This window comes from Triturus cristatus, chromosome 12 (genome assembly GCF_964204655.1).
Source record: "Triturus cristatus chromosome 12, aTriCri1.1, whole genome shotgun sequence".
NCBI lineage: Eukaryota > Metazoa > Chordata > Amphibia > Caudata > Salamandridae > Triturus > Triturus cristatus.
The window spans coordinates 818567211-818582978 of NC_140595.1; the positions used below are offsets into that span (position 1 = coordinate 818567211).

The 15768-nt window shown below is 46.5% G+C and overlaps 1 protein-coding gene across 3 annotated transcripts in view; it reads right to left on the minus strand.

The window, feature by feature from the left end:
• Positions 1–2020: 2020 nt before the first annotated feature.
• LOC146782977 (guanine nucleotide-binding protein G(I)/G(S)/G(T) subunit beta-2) overlaps positions 2021–15768 on the minus strand; it is a 314590-nt gene continuing 300842 nt past the window's right edge. For all 3 annotated transcript variants that reach the window (XM_085638267.1, XM_085638266.1, XM_085638268.1), the window contains exon 10: positions 2021–4840. In XM_085638267.1, coding sequence (XP_085494393.1) covers positions 4734–4840 — 107 coding nt within the window. In that variant the 3' untranslated portion in view covers positions 2021–4733. The remainder of the gene's footprint in view (positions 4841–15768) is intronic.

The window sequence follows — 15768 nt, forward strand, 5'->3', positions numbered from 1 at the left end:
ACTGAGCCTCCCACCCCAAGGAGGGTTTCCGATGAACGGAGGATGAGACCAATGTCCAAATGAAGGTAGCCCCATGTACGAATGAGGGGCCTGATGGGGCTCCTGAGGGGGCAGAGAATCCGCCAGAGACATGAATTCCAAAGGGGGGGGGGGGGGGGGGGGTGGGTTTGAAAGAGGCAATGACTGATCCGGCATTGCGGGATGTTGGGGTGGCGCCGAACTCCCCCCAGAAGCCTCCGGAGAGGAGTAAATGATCCGGCGTCGAGGCGGCACCAGGGTGTCCTCGTCCGGCACCGACTCAGCCTCATCCGGCGCCGACTCGGCCTCAACCACAATAAGCTCTGGCACCGAAGAAAGGAACGGTGCTGGAGTCGGGGAGGCAAGTTTACGGCGCTGGACCCGCACTGACCCCACCTCGACCACAACAGGCTCCGACTCTGAAGTAAGGGACAGAGCCGGAGAGGCAAGCCTTTGGCGCCGAACCGGCGCCGGCTCGGCCTCCGAAAAGGCAGCCGCCTGTCTGGAAGGCTAAGGTGGGCTCGGAGCCAAGCTTCGAGCACCAGCAACCACCTGCAATGCCACAGGGAGCCCCACTGGACTATGCGGCGCTGTAGGGGTGCTATGGGTCGAAAAGGGGGGCCCAGCCACCCGCGCCCTGATGCCATATCTCCATCATACCTAGAGGCAAGGGGTTCAATCGGCACCGGGGGCGAGCCCACCGGAGAACCCGCACATAGCGGAGGGTCAGAGGACAACCCAGGGAAAGGACCCAAGGGAGGCCTGTAAGTCCGCGGAATAGGCCGCCATCTGGGTCCAAGTCGCCCCCATGCCCAGGAAAGGCGGATAGGGGAGGGACGACTCCCGGGGGCGCACGTCTGGAGAGATCTGGGAACTAGTGCCCCCGACAACAGAAGGAAGGGAGGTGGGGCTCGAGGACCTCGGCGACATGCACCGGGACTCACCAGGAAGGGGCGAGCGACGCACACGGGAACCAGATGGCGACCGATGCCGCAAATGGAACCCACTGCCTCCGGGACCTGCCGCCAAAGAGGAGGCATGGGGCCGTGACGACTCCGACCGGGACAGGCGAGCTGAAAGTAACTTCATCCCGCGCTCCCGCCGGGACTTCGGCTTGAGCTGTTGGCAGGCGTCGCAATCCGTAGAGTCGTGGTGTTTGACCAAACACCACATGCAGGTAAGGTGTGGGTCTGTCGCAGACATTTGCCGTGAACAGGCGGTACACGTTTTAAAGCACTAAGGCATCGCACACTGTTCCAGACGCAAAGGCGTCAAAAGGGCCTGAAAACAGGCCAGAGGAACCGTTTACTCCGGATCCGCGTTGCACGCTGAAAGAAGGAAACTGACATCAGCGTGCCGGAAAGGACTAATGTGACCTCACTGACGTCACGTCCGTGGACAACGTCAGGGCGGGGTCGTGTGGCGCCGTCCCCCGGCGTGCAGAGGTGCTCCTGCAAAACATTTCCAGATCCAGTCTGACGCCTGGGGATAATTCTAAGTTAAGGAATCTGCAGCTAGCTGTCTATCAGATACATTCATAGGCTATCGGTGGGGCAGTGTCTGCTTATGGTCAAAGCCATTGAGTCAAAAGACTTGGGCTATTTGTCAAGGCCCAAAATAGAAAAAGCTTCATTAAAATAGTTTTTTTCTGGAACCGACCATACATGGCGGAATAATGTACTGCATCTGAACCTAGAATAGGGTCACGCAACAAACTTCAAAAGGTCAGTTTGTGGCACATGTACCCATTCAAGGACACTGGCCAGCATTAGTTTCCATCTTGTATAATCATGCTTACATCATTCACCTTCACTTGGTCCCTCCTGCTACTCATTTAAATCCAAGACTTCAGCTCCTTATTCAGAACAACGAGTTATTGTTTGTCAATGCACGATTTTGCGTCCGGTATGTAAAGGAGTAGCAGCCATCTCAAAAGCTCACTCTTGTCAGTCACAGCGGCTCAAATCAAACACCACAACCAAAAATAAGAGCAGACAGCAAAGAATTTTTCATTTCTTTTTTTCTTTAAAAGGAAAACAAAATAAAGAGAACAAGGATTTTTGTTTCCGTCTTCTTTTACAATAACACAAATGTTACAGTCAGCCATTCACTGTGTACAAACCTCGGTATATATATATACATACAAAACAAACTGAAAGAGGGGACAGGATGGAAGCCAACATACAATAGCAGGCTTCCAAATAATAATTAAAATAAAAAGTTAAAAAACAAAAGGCCCCCCCTCCCCCAAGAGATTTTAGCCCACAGAGGTCATGGGCACTGGGCAGGGACTACAGGCATTTCATATAACCTCAGACCACGGTGTTAGGGCCGGGAACGAAGTTAAACAGCGAATAGGTACTCCCCTCCTACCTACTGTATCAGACTCATGTTGGTCTGGATGTTCTAAATTCACGACATGATTTTAACAGCTTCTTTCCTTCGACAGAAGAAGAACAACCATTCTCCTCAGGTGGTGACCACGCAAGACAGTAGTATGCCACAGTGTGATGCACCCCAACGTAGGTCTTTAATAGTAAAATCAGGCCACTGCTTTTAAGAAGAGCCAGAGTGGCTAGCCCAGATAGTGGCAAACCTTCATTACTTCTAAAGGTGAGAAACATTGCCGGATGCAGTGGTGGGCTCCTCATCCCCTCTTTCTGCAGAGCCCGATGCCACGACTGCCTCTATAGCAGCCCAATTAAAAGGAAGGGGGGTAGGAACGTTATGGCTTCATGCCCATTCCACGGTGCGTCAATAGTGAAAGAGGACTGGTGATCAGATCACTTTCTCCACGTGAACCAGAATCAAACTACCACCTCATTCAAATGTACACCAGCCAATCGCAAAGGCCTAGTCTGGATTCAATTGAATGAGATCACCCAAGCCTTGCATCTAAATGACAAACCACCACAAAGCATTACACTACAATTCGTTCTATGGCTTATTGGCCCTTCCGTTCTGCCACTAGGGTCGTAAAACAGACCATGTTTAGCTCACTGAGACAGCTTGAAAAGGTGGATCAAGAGGTAAGGGAAGGTCATTCATTCCAGAGCACAAGGGCCAAAGGCCAAGACTCCTGCATGGTAGCTCCAGCACGCCCATGAAGTCTCTCTGGCCTTGGGTTTATTTTGAGGCAATTACTCATGGAACTTACCCTTGCCCCTCAGAAAAGGCATGTTATAAAGAGGAAAAGGATAAAGAATTATCAATACTTTTTGGGTCTCTCTACACCTTCCCATTCTCTCCAGCCGGAGAGCATGCTATAATGCCACAAGGTTTCTTCTGGCATAGTTCGCAGTGTGTGCACTGTGGGCACATTCACACAAAAACCCAGGGGTCACAAGGACAGTGCAGAAGAGGGGAAAATGTCAGAAGCACAGGGTAGCTGAGATGTACAGGTGGTTGACATTCAGGCGAGTGCACAGACAGTGAGTGCCCTTTCTCGGGGGGGGAAAAGAAATCTACTAAACACAGATCCTGGCCACACTGCAGCAAGTGGATACGGACCACTGACTGGAAGGCCTAACATGTAATAAAACCATAGTTCTTAATTTGCTACTTTGCACCATGCTGATCAGGTTTCTAATGCAAAGGATGGATATACCTAGATAGTAAGGCAGCAGACAAAACCCCTTTTCAATGCAAGACACGTTTTTACCCTCAAAATGAAATGTTGAACGAAGCAGGGACATTTCCAGAAGAATGCATGCCTGATGCAAACTCAATACTAAAAATTCTGATCAGGAAAAGGTCTGGGGGAAAGGAAGTGCAACTTAATGACTGGTCCATAACAACCTGCTGTCCTCAAAGTAAACCATCATTGGTGAACCTCCTTACAGGAAATAATCTAACCGTTTGCCTAAAACAGACCGAACAGATGCTATATCTACGTGTCTTCTTGAAACATAGGAGCTTCATGAGCATAAATGGCCCTGAGTGTTAAAGTGAGACAAGGGGCCTTATGCAATTGCAACCAAATACAGGGTGCATGCGTGCAGGTGATCACAACTTCATGGGTGTAAGTCAATGGGTATACGTGGGCAGGCAAGTGTAATGAAAGTACATGTGCCTTGCGGTGTCCAACCTTGCACACAATGATCTTGAAAATGGCGATACTGAATAAAGAAACCAGTCAGCAGGTCAAACGTTACACCGACCAGTCCCATTTGCATCGGAGTGCTCTTGTCTCCCCACCCCACCCACAAAAGAACAGATGCTACTCAGGCAATAACCTCCCGCCCCTCCCACCCACCCACCCCTCAAAAAGGAATAAAATAATCTAAAAACAGTGATGCGCTTACTTCGATGCTAGCCAGCACTAGCTGGAGACGGACCAAAACGTAACTGTTGTCCCGTCGAGATGCCTGCCTTAACCAACCCCCCGTCAATACTTGCTACTTATACAAGAAGCTTAGCAATACTTTTTTTTAAACTTTTTTCTTCACCTGTAAAAACATCACAGGAGAGACGGGTGTGTGTTGGGAAGGGGGCTTTATCTGTCAGGCAGAGAGAGGGCACCTCTTTCTTGGACCCTGTCACCATGCCACCCCCTTTCATTTTCTAATTTTTTTTTGTGTAATTTTTTTGTGGAAAGTTTATTTTTTTAATTATTTTTTTCTCCTTCCTTTTTGTTGTTGAATACTTTAGATCAATGCATCGGGAACGCCAGAACCCACAGAGGGTGTTTTCTTTGTTCTCAACTCCTTTCCTGGCTAGTTCCATATTTTCAGAAAGCTGTCCCATGAGCCGGTAGCTACTGCCATGCCATCATCCGTCACTCCAAGGCAGCTCACCCTGTTGTCATGACCAGCAAGAACACCTACAGAAAAGAAAAAGACAGATCAAGACTAGGCAGAAAAATCACAAATCTTATCGAACAGAATACAATTTCCTTGTTGGGTCACAGACATTTGTTACAGAACACTGAGAATAGACCTTGCACTACTGACAACCACCTCACAAAAAACTATGCATAGAGTGCATGTGGTATTTTGATCTAAATTTTTATGGTGGATGTGAGGGGGAAACAGAACTTTCAGTCTCCTAAGGGACCAAAACCTTGAGACCATCTTCAGGATGGAATAAATGAAATAGGGCCCTGCTACAAAAAAACTAAAGTTTCATGGACATACGTTGTGGGAGCAGATCCTCAAAATATTTTATATCGAAAAGTTATGACTTAATCAAATGGAAAGAGGCATTTTTTAAATAGCAAGTTAACAGGCGCATCAAATGGACATCCCAAAAGTAGCTGAACAATTGGCTAACAGCAAGGTGCAGGAGTTAAAACATAATTGATAGAAACGGTTATTGAATTGATTTATATGCGATTGGCTTTTAAGGACTGTACACTTACATTAACATATAAAAATATTTATTAGAGTGACCATTGAGAACGCCTCTTATTATTTTGATTGTTTTGTTTGGTTTTTAATTCTCATTGATTCCCTTGATTGAATCTAATTGACCAAACATCTAATGTAGGTTTGAAAGATTTTCTAAAACAATTAATTTGGACATTTTTGTGTTTGCATTATGTACCTATCTCCTGAGGGAAGATTGGGTTGCCTTATTGCGTCTCACGGGTGAATCGACAGTATTACATGCTACAAACCAATGCATTAGGAGGGACTTATTCAGTTCACAGCATGTGTGACTATAGTGACATTTACTCTGCATCTACTAAAGTAGTTTCCCCCAAAGCGGTAGCTAGCTGGCAGATGATGCAGATGTTTGGAACAATGTTCTCAATACAGTTTTTCTAACCATAGCCTGTGGACAGGCTAGTGTGGCCATAAAGTTGTGCAAGATGTGCTGTGTGGACCAGGTAGCTGCCTTGCAGATGTATGCCAATGAGATGTTACCCAGGAAAGCCATGGTGACCCCCTTCTATATGCAAGGTGTACCCTGAAAGGTACAATGGAGTACCAAGGTTAGATTTAGCATAGAAAGATTGGACAGACTTGACAATTCAGCTTGCAGCGCCTTTTTGGAAATAGGGGAAACCTTTGTAGGGTTTAGCAAAAGTTACAAATAGTTGGTTAATTTTGTGGCAAGACTTAGCCTTGTGGATACAGTACATTAGTGCCAGTTTCACATACCAGGTTTGCAAAGCTACTGAATCTGGTTGTGGAAAGAAAACTAGCAGCTCCATAATCTGATTGACATGGAAAGGTGAGATTACCTCGGTAGGAACTTTGAATTAGATTTAAGGACCACCAGGGCCCTATGCACCCGAATGAATATTTCTTGAATGGCAAGTTGTTTAAACTTGCTAATGATCTCCAAAATAACCCTTTCTGGACTCTTCCTTCCTCTATCCCTCCTTGCTCTCCCCAAACTTTATTTTACTACTATGATCTCCCAAACAACCCTTTTTCAATTCTCCACTCATTTATCCCCCCTTTTACTCATCTCTAAACGGCTATGATCTCCCTAATCCCTTTTTAGAGACTCTACCCTCCTCCATCTCTCCATTTACTCATCCTAAACCTCATCTTACTACTATGATCTCCCAAATTACACTTTCTAGAGCCTTACCTCTTCTATCCCTCCATTATCGCATTCAACCCAACTAACACACTCGGCACTTTGACACCTCATCAGGGGTAGTAAGCGCTATATGAATAAATTACAATACGTCTTTGCAAGGTAATAGCTAGCACGATAACCACTTTCGTGGATTCAAACCGCAAGAGTGGAGGGGCTCAAAGGGCAGACCCATATGCCTTATTAGAACTACATTAAGGTTCCAGACAGGGGCTGGAGGTGTTCTTGAGGCAATTTCCAATTTGAGACTCTCCGTGAACACTTAACAGAGATTGTGAAGACTGGGCAGTGTTCCTATTTTGCATGTAGCAGTGATAGCGGCTGGGTGAAGACATATGGAAGTATATTCAAGACCTGCATTCCGTAAGTGTAAAAGTTAACAGATGAGGTCTTAAACCTTGCCTTTGAAGGGGTCTTCTTGTTTTGAGATGCAATTGTGGGCACATCTCTTCCACTTACCTATAGAACATGCATGAGTAGTAGGCCTACGAGCTTCATGCAGTATGCCATGTCCTCATAAGGAAAATGCTACTTACCCTGAAAGCAACTGTTATTGGCATGTAGAGCAGTAGTCACATGCTGTGCATAGCCTGCCATCTAGTGTTGGGTCTGGATGTTTGCACTTTGTTTTTGTTCGAAGAAGTCTTTTCCAGTCATGAGGTAGGGGACGACTTTTTAGTGCGCATTGGCATGGACTCCATTGTTAGATTATTTGCTGCAGAGGGTGATAATGGTGTTAGTAAGAGTAGTAAGAGATGTCCAGGTATACATGTATCCAAGTAAGATGTAACTGCAAAAGGTATAGGTACCCGGGGAGGCGCATGTGACTCTACAGCTCTACATGCCAAGAACAGATGCATACTGGGTATATAGAATTTTCCGTTCAAGGCATGCGAGCTGTAGATCACATGCTGTGCATAGATTAAAAAGCAGTTATCTCCCAAAGCGCTGGCTAACTTGTAGCTGTTGCAGTGGTCTGAAATAGTGTATGTAAAACTGCTTGGCCCACACTAGCTTGCAGTCTTGCTAACACATCTACACAATAGATGTGAATGTTTGAGGTGTAGACCATGTTGCAGCTTTGCAGATATCATCTATGGGTATATTTCCTAAGACTGCCATAGAAGCCCCTAGTTTGCGTGTTGAGTGCACTCAAAGGGAAATTGTTAAAATTCTTTTTGCTTTTGCATAGCATATTTGAATGCACCGGACTATCCACCTTGCAATGCCCGATTTTGAAATAGGATTGCCTTTATGTGGTGGAGCAAAAGCGACAAATAGTTGTTTTTGTGGAAAGGTTTTGATCTTTCTATATAGCAAAGAATTGCTCTTTTCACATCTAAAGTGTGTAAAGCACGTTCTGCCACAGAATCTGGTTGAGGGAAGAACATGGGCAACTCAACAGATTGGTTGATATGAAAAGCAGAAATCACTTTTGGTCCAAAGAACCACTTTGTTTTGGTGTATTTGTAAGAATGGTTCTTCTATGGTTAGTGCCTGAAGCTCACCTATCCTCCTCAGAGATGCGATAGCTATGAGGAAAGCTACCTTCTAAGTGAGCAATTGTATTTCACATCTATGCAATGGCTCAAATGGTGGACCCATTAGCCTGGTGAGGACAATGTTGAGATTCCACACTAGAGCAGGTGGAAGTCTTGGAGGAATGATTCTTTTAAGTCTCTCCGTAAATGCTTTGATGACAGGCACTCTAAAAAAGACAAATGTCTGTTTTGTAGGTATGCAGCTATTGCAGCAGGATGTAAGCGTATGGAAGAGTATGCTAAATTGGAACGCTGCAGATGTAGTAAATAGAAAATTAGGTTTTGAACTGAAGCGTCTAGTGGATCTGATTGTTATTGCAGTATATCACAAATCGCTTCCACTTTGCTGCATAGCATGCTCTTGTGGTAGGACATCTAGCCTCTTTGATAATGTTCATGCAGTCTGGGGGAAGATTAAGGCAGCCAAACTAAGATTTCAGGTGCCAGATCACAAGGTTGAGATGGCTGGGATCTGGATGTCTCATCTCTCCATGGCTCTGAGTGAGCAGATTGGAAGTGAGGTATAGTTTTTGGTGAGGAACTACTGAGTTCCAACAGGGTTGTCTGGCCCATGTGGGAGCAACTAGGATTAATGTCAGGGACACCTGTCTGAGCTTCTGAACCAACAATGGAATGAGTGGAAGAGGCAGAAAAGCTTAGGCAAATATCCCGGACTAATTCATCCATAGTGCATTGCCCTTGGACAATGGCTGGGGATGTCTGGATACGAAGTTTGGGCATTTTGCATTTAGAATGGGAGAGCTGGGGGGGGGGGGGGGGGGGGGGAGTAACAATTTGTTTATCTGTTGTCTTTGATTACTGAGCATATCTGCAATCTGAAAGTTGTTCCATAAGGAGAAGCATTCTGTGATGTATGGCCCATCTCCAGATGGTCTGTGCTAGTTGTGACTGCTGGAGAGTGCATGTCCCCGTTTTTTGTGTGTAGTACATTGCTGTCCTGTTTGTACGAATCAGGACAGCTTTGCCTACTAGATGAACTTGAAAAGCTTTGAGCGCTAGAAAAATCGCTAGCAGCTCTAGGTGATTTAGGAGTAGCTGCTTTTGCTGCAGGCTCCACATGCCCAGAATTGTATGCGGCTGAAGATGAGCTCCCCAACCAGTGAGCGATGCGTCTGCTGTTAGAACTATTTGTGGAACAGGGTCGATGAAGGGCCGCCCTTTTGCAAGGTTTTGTGTATTCCACCACTGCAGAGAGCAATGGGTGCAGCAGTCTACCAACACTAGATCTGATAACAGACCCTGAGCCTGGTTCCACTGACGTGCCAAGCACTCCTGGAGGGGACACATTTGAAGTCTTGCATAAGGGACTTATTAGGATGCAAGACGTCATCATCCCTAGCAACTGCATGAACACTCGAGCTGGCAATGAGTGTTGAGGCTGAAACTGACAGAGTCTGCATGTTGCGGATTCTGGTCGGACTGGGGTAGGCCAAAGCCTTTTGCGCATCTTTTGTGGCTCCCAAATACGCCTGTGTGCAAGATGGCTGTAAATGTGACTTGAACAGGCTCACTGTGAATCCAAGATTGTGGAGCAACTGCATTGTTTTGTGAGTGACAGACTACTTTGTTGCGAGCTGGATTTTATGAGCCAATCGTCCAGATATGGGAAGACTTTAAAGTGTTGTCTTCAAAGGTGAGCTGCGAGTACTGCTAAACACTTGGTGAACACTCTGGGTGCGGTAGTTACTCCGAATGGGAGTACCTTGAACTGATAATGCTGTCCTGCTACTATAAGCCTCAAGTATTTGCGACGAGCAGGATGTATTGGGATATGGAAATAGGCATCCTTTAAGTCCGAAGTGGACAGAACGTCGAGTTGTTGAAGGAGCTGAAGAACTTGTTGGAGAAAGACCATGTGAAAGTGGTCCGATTGAATGTATAGATTTAGTTCTCGGAGGTCTCGTATAGGCATGAGAGAGCGGTCCTTCTTGGGAATTAAGAAGTACAGGAGTATACCCTGGTCTCTTGATGTTTTAATGGGACTGGTTCTATTGCTACTTTTCCTAACAGAGGGAGGACTTTTTTTTTTTTAGACGGGTAAGATGTTCCTGTGACATTGCTTGTGATCTTGGAAGAATGTTTGATGGAGTATCTTAAAGTTACAGGCAGTAACCATATTGGATCATTTGTAAAACCCATTTGTCTGAGGTGATGTTATTTCAGGCAGGGAAAAATTGAGAGACGTCCCATGACAGGAGTGGAATGATCAGGGGGTAGCAGAAGGAAGTCACAGTTTGTTATTAGTGGGGGAAATACATGTGGAGTTGCCTTTGCCTCTTCCCTTACTATTGTTTCCTCTAAAACCTCCTCTAAAATATCTTCTTGATGAGGACGATTGGTTGTTGCCCTTGTAAGAAAAGGAGGGATTTTTTTGTGGTAACATTTTTGGAGCCACCCCTTTAAAAGGAGCGGTGAAAGGAAATCTTAGTAGGTATTAGTAGGTAATTGTAAAGCCCCCAAGGACTTTGACCTTAGTGTCTTACTTTCATTTTTCCAGTGAGGTGTCAACTGCTGGACCAAAGAGGTGTTAAAAAGGCTGAGAATGGAGGCCTGTACCTCAGGTTTAAAACATGAAATTCTCAACCATGCATGTCTGCATAGCAACTAGTGTTTACTGCGCTTGCTGCTGGGTCTGCTGCATCTAATGAGCAATTGATGAAGGTATTGGTGAGAAGTTTTCCCTCCTGGATAAGATCATTTGCCTTAGATTTGTGCTCATCAGGCAGAAATTGCGCAAGTATTTCCAGCTCATCATAATGAGCCCTATCGTATCTGGCTAACAAAGACGAAGCATTGGTACTGCGCCAGGGATTAGCCGCCTGTGAGGCTACCCTTTTACCAGAGGCATCAATTAACTTGGACTTCCTGTCAGGAGGAGGAGCCTCACCTGTGGTCTTAGAGTTTGCTCTCCTCCAAGCATTAGAGACCACTAGAGAGTCTAAGGGACGCTGACCTTTGATGTAAGCAGGGTCAGTAGGTGCTGGATTATTTTTTTTCTCCACCCTGGGCGTGAGGATTCTTGCCCTGACAGGGTCCTGGAAAACGTCATCTGTATGCTTAAGCATCCCCTTAAGCATTGGTAACGTGTGTGTACTTTTTTGAGTGGAGCTTAAGGTCTCAAACAAGAAGTCCTACTCTAAAGTCTCCTTATGTAGGTCCACCCCATGTTATTGAGCAGCCCTATTACGAAGCCTAATGTAGCCTATATTTTCGTCAGGTGGTGATCGCCTGGATGGATACAAGTCAGGGTCAGTGTCTGTGAGTGGATCAATATCATAATCCTCCCAAGGGTCATTATCTTGTGGCCTATCCTCATCGCCATCATCCTGTGGGTCAGGTGATTGTGAATTAGTGGGTGTAATAAGTATTTGAGGATTAGTAGGTGAATGAGGTGGCATACAAGGTGGTGATGGATTTGTACCCACATTCCTTTTCTTCAGGGGCATGTGATGCTCATCCGGATGGGCCAATTTTCTTTTTCCATGCAATTTGGCATGAATATGTCCGGTATCTGGGTTAATAACCAGTTCTTTGTTTCGGATCCGAAGGTGGAATATCGGAGCAAGGCTCTTTGTCGGAGTCTTTTTATCTTAACTTGCAGCTTTCGGTGTCGAAAGTTTTGGCTCCGAACTCTTTGGCACTGAAGTTGTAGGCTTCGACAAAGATGGAACATGGACGTGCTTGAATTTCGGCTCGGCGCCAGAATGGGGCTGACTCAAGCACGAGCCGGAAGGCTTTTCTCTGCTTCAGCGCCGGGCCCGCGGGCGGTGTGCTCGAACCTTTCTTGGTGCTGACCTTGGCCCGCAGGCAGAGGAAGGACCGGAGCCTTTTTCGGTTTTGGTTGTTGGGGGAAGGGGGTTTCTGTACTTATGGTACGCTGACCCGGTGTAACTTGCTCCTCTTCTTCCATGTCGGAGTCTGCCTCGGATACAGAGATGTGTTGTTCTTCCTCTGCTCCTTTAGCGTGTTTTTTTTCCTTGGTCGGAATCTTCGGCGAAGATATCCAGTACGGAGCCACCTTGGTGTTGCATCTCGTGACATCGAGCCCGACGGTCACAGAGCGTCTTCTTTGATCGACACCATCGCAACACATCGCAGTCTTTCTCGTCGTGTTCGGGTGACAAACAGATTTCACGCTTCGTGCGGGTCGGTGCACAGAAACTTGGCGCAACACCTGAGACAGAACTTAAATGGAGTCCGTTCCATCGACTGCTAGCGAGCCTGGCGCGGGTAGGCCCAACAGCCCTCCACGAGTTTACCGATCGAAGATTGTTGGTTCGAAACAATACGCGGAGAATGTGAAACGCAATCGAGAAACAATATAGTCGAGGGTAGTGAATTGAGCTTCAAAGGGAACCAGCGAAACGGTGCTGAACCGGAGCGCAGCAATTCACATCCGGACCCGGTGGTGGGATAAAAAAAAAAAACAATCTAACAATGGAGTCGATGACCATGCGCACTATCACCAAAAGGAGTCACCACCTACCTCGTGACTGGAAAAGACTTATTCGAACAAAAACAAAGTGCAAACATCCGGACCCAACAACTAGATGGCAGGCTTTGCACAGCATGTAATCTACAGCTCACATGCCTCAAACAGGAGGTTACGGCACAAAACTCTGAGAACTCATGTGACCAATCACTAGGTTGAGTTGTGTGGGGTCTGGGTGCCTGATGTGCCAATGTTGCTGCATGAGATGGTCCAGCATTATCAGCAGTTTCTAGTATGGATTGAAGGACATCTCAAGGAGCATGAAGTAACATGGCTGCCTGACCCAGGTTGGGGGGCCAATAGGATAATGGTCATGGACACCTGCCTGATCTTCTGCACCACTTATGGATGAGTGTCAGAAGAGGAAAATTATAGGCAAATATCCCTGACCAGTTAATCCATAGGGCATTGCCTATGGCTGTGGCTATCTGGAGGCGAAGGTTGGGCATTTCGCATTTTCTAGCTGAAGTATCAGTGTAGAAATTGTATGTGGAGTTCCCACTCGTGGACTTGTTGACATCAGATGAAACCAATTCCTCTCGGAGTTAGCTTAGTATTTAAAGTAATGAATATGCTACTTACCAGTATGCATCTGTTCTTGGCATGTAGGGCTGCTGACATTCATATCTGTGCATAGATCGCCGCCTAGTGTTGGGTCCGGATGTTTGCACGTTGTTGTCCTGGAAGAGTCTTCGAAGTATCATGAGATAGGTGACTCCTCCTCTGGACCACAGTGCGCATGGGCATCCTCTCCATCCTTAGATTGTTTTTCGCCATTGTGGCAGTGATGGAGTAGATACAGTAAGTGATGACCATGCTATACAGTAATTCTGAGTGCTGCAGCCGCTACAGGCGCCGGGGAGGAGGGTGGGCGATATGAATGTCAGCAGCCCTACATGCCAAGAAGAGATGCATACTGGTAAGTAGCATATTCAGTTCGAGGCATGTGGGCTGCTGAATTCATATCTGTGCATAGAATACATAGCAGTACCTCCTATTAGCGGCGGCTACCCGTGCCAGCTGCAGCAGTCTGAAAAAGAGTTTTGAGAACAGCCTGTCCTACAGCTGCCTGCTGTTTTGAGTGTACATCTACACAGTAGTGTTTGGTAAGGAATATGCTACTTACCAGTATGCATCTGTTCTTGGCATGTAGAGCTGCAGAGTTGTACACTTAGCATAGATCGCCATCTGGTGTTGGGCCCGGATGTTTGCAGTTTGTTTTTCTTCTTGGACAGTCTTTGGAAGTCACGAGTTTGGTGACTCCTCCTTCGGTCCGTACTGCGCATGGGCTTAGGCTCCATCCTCAGATTGTTTTTCGCCAACAGGGAAATGATGGAGCGTAGTAATAACAGTGGGAAACCCATGTGTTGTATCTAAATAAGATGTACTGGAACGGATACAGGTAGCCGGGGAGGCGGGTGGGCGTGTACAACTCTGCAGCTCTACATGCCAAGAACAGATGCATACTGGTAAGTAGCATATTCCGTTCGAGGAATATGAGCTGCAGATTGTACACTTAGCATAGATTATATAGCAGTACCCAACCTTAGCGGCGACCACCGGTATCCGTTGCAGCTGTTTGAAAAAGTGTCTTTAGTACAGCCTGGCCCACCCTAGCTTGCTGCTTGGAATGCACATCTACACAGTAGTGTTTTGTGAAGGTGTGCGGTGTAGACCATGTGGCTGCTTTGCAGATGTCATCTAAGGGTATATTCCCTAGAAAAGCCATAGAAGCCCCTAACTTTCTTGTAGAGTGGGCTTTAGGAGGAACAGATAATGTTCTCTTTGCCTTTTGATAGCAAATTTGTATGCATTTTACAATCCACCTAGCTATCCCGGATTTCAAAATGGGGTTGCCTTTATGTGGTGGAGAGAAGGAAACGAACAATTGTTTAGTCTTCCTGAAGGGTTGCGTTCTTTGTATGTAGTATAGCAACGCCCTTTTCACATCAAGTGTGTGTAAGGCCCTTTCCGCAACAGATTGGGGTTGCGAAAAGAAGACAGGTAATTCCACTGATTGATTGAGATGGAAGGGGGAAATGACTTTGGGCAGAAACTTCGGATTTGTGCGAAGTATGACCTTGCTGTGATGCATTTGTATGTAGGGTTCCTGTATGGTGAACGCTTGTATTTCACCAACCCTTCTAAGGGAAGTGATAGCTACAAGGAAAGCTGTTTTCCAGGTGAGAAACTGTAGCTCACATTTGTGCATTGGTTCGAAGGGCGGACCCATTAGTCGTGTAAGAACTAAATTTAGATTCCATACAGGGGAAGGTGGTGCCCTGGGAGGAATTACTCGTTTAAGGCCTTCCATGAAGGCTTTAATAGCGGGCACTCTGAAGAGTGATAAATGCTGTCTGTTTTGTAGATAAGCAGCGATCGCTGCTAGGTGTAGGCGTATGGATGAATATGCCAGGTTACACCTGTGAAGATGGAGCAGATAGCATATGATGTGCTGTATGGATGCATCTAGAGGGTTGATTGTATTATTACGGCAGTAAATTACAAAACTTTTCCACTTTGCGGCATAGCATGCTCTAGTGGTAGGACGTCTGGCTTCCATGATGATGTTCATGCAATCAGGGGGAAGGTTAAGGTATCCGAATTCTAAGATTTCAGGAGCCAGATCGCCAGGTTGAGCCGAGCTGGGTCCGGGTGCCTGATTTCTCCATGGTTCTGGGTTAGGAGGCATGGGGATAGGTGCAGTTTTTGATGTGGTACCACTGATAGTTGTAGTAGCGTGGTGTACCACGGCTGCCTGGCCCACGTGGGAGCTACCAGAATGAGTGTGAGGGAGTGCTGTTGTAGCTTCCTGACCACTAATGGAATTAGTGGGAGAGGTGGAAAGGCGTAAGCAAGTCTGCCTGACCAGTTCATCCATATCGCATTGCCCTTGGACAATGGGTGTGGGTATCTGGCGGCGAAGCTTGGGCATTTTTTGTTTTCGTGGGTGGCGAAGAGGTCTATCTGAGGATGCCCCCACTGTTGGAAGAATGGGTGAAGAACTTGTGGATGCAGTTCCCATTCGTGTAGTTGTTGCGTTTGTCTGCTGAACAGATCTGCCACGGTGTTTTGTACGCCTGGAACGTGCTGTGCCAGGAGAAAGATGTTTTGGGGAATTGCCCATCTCCATATGCTCTGGGC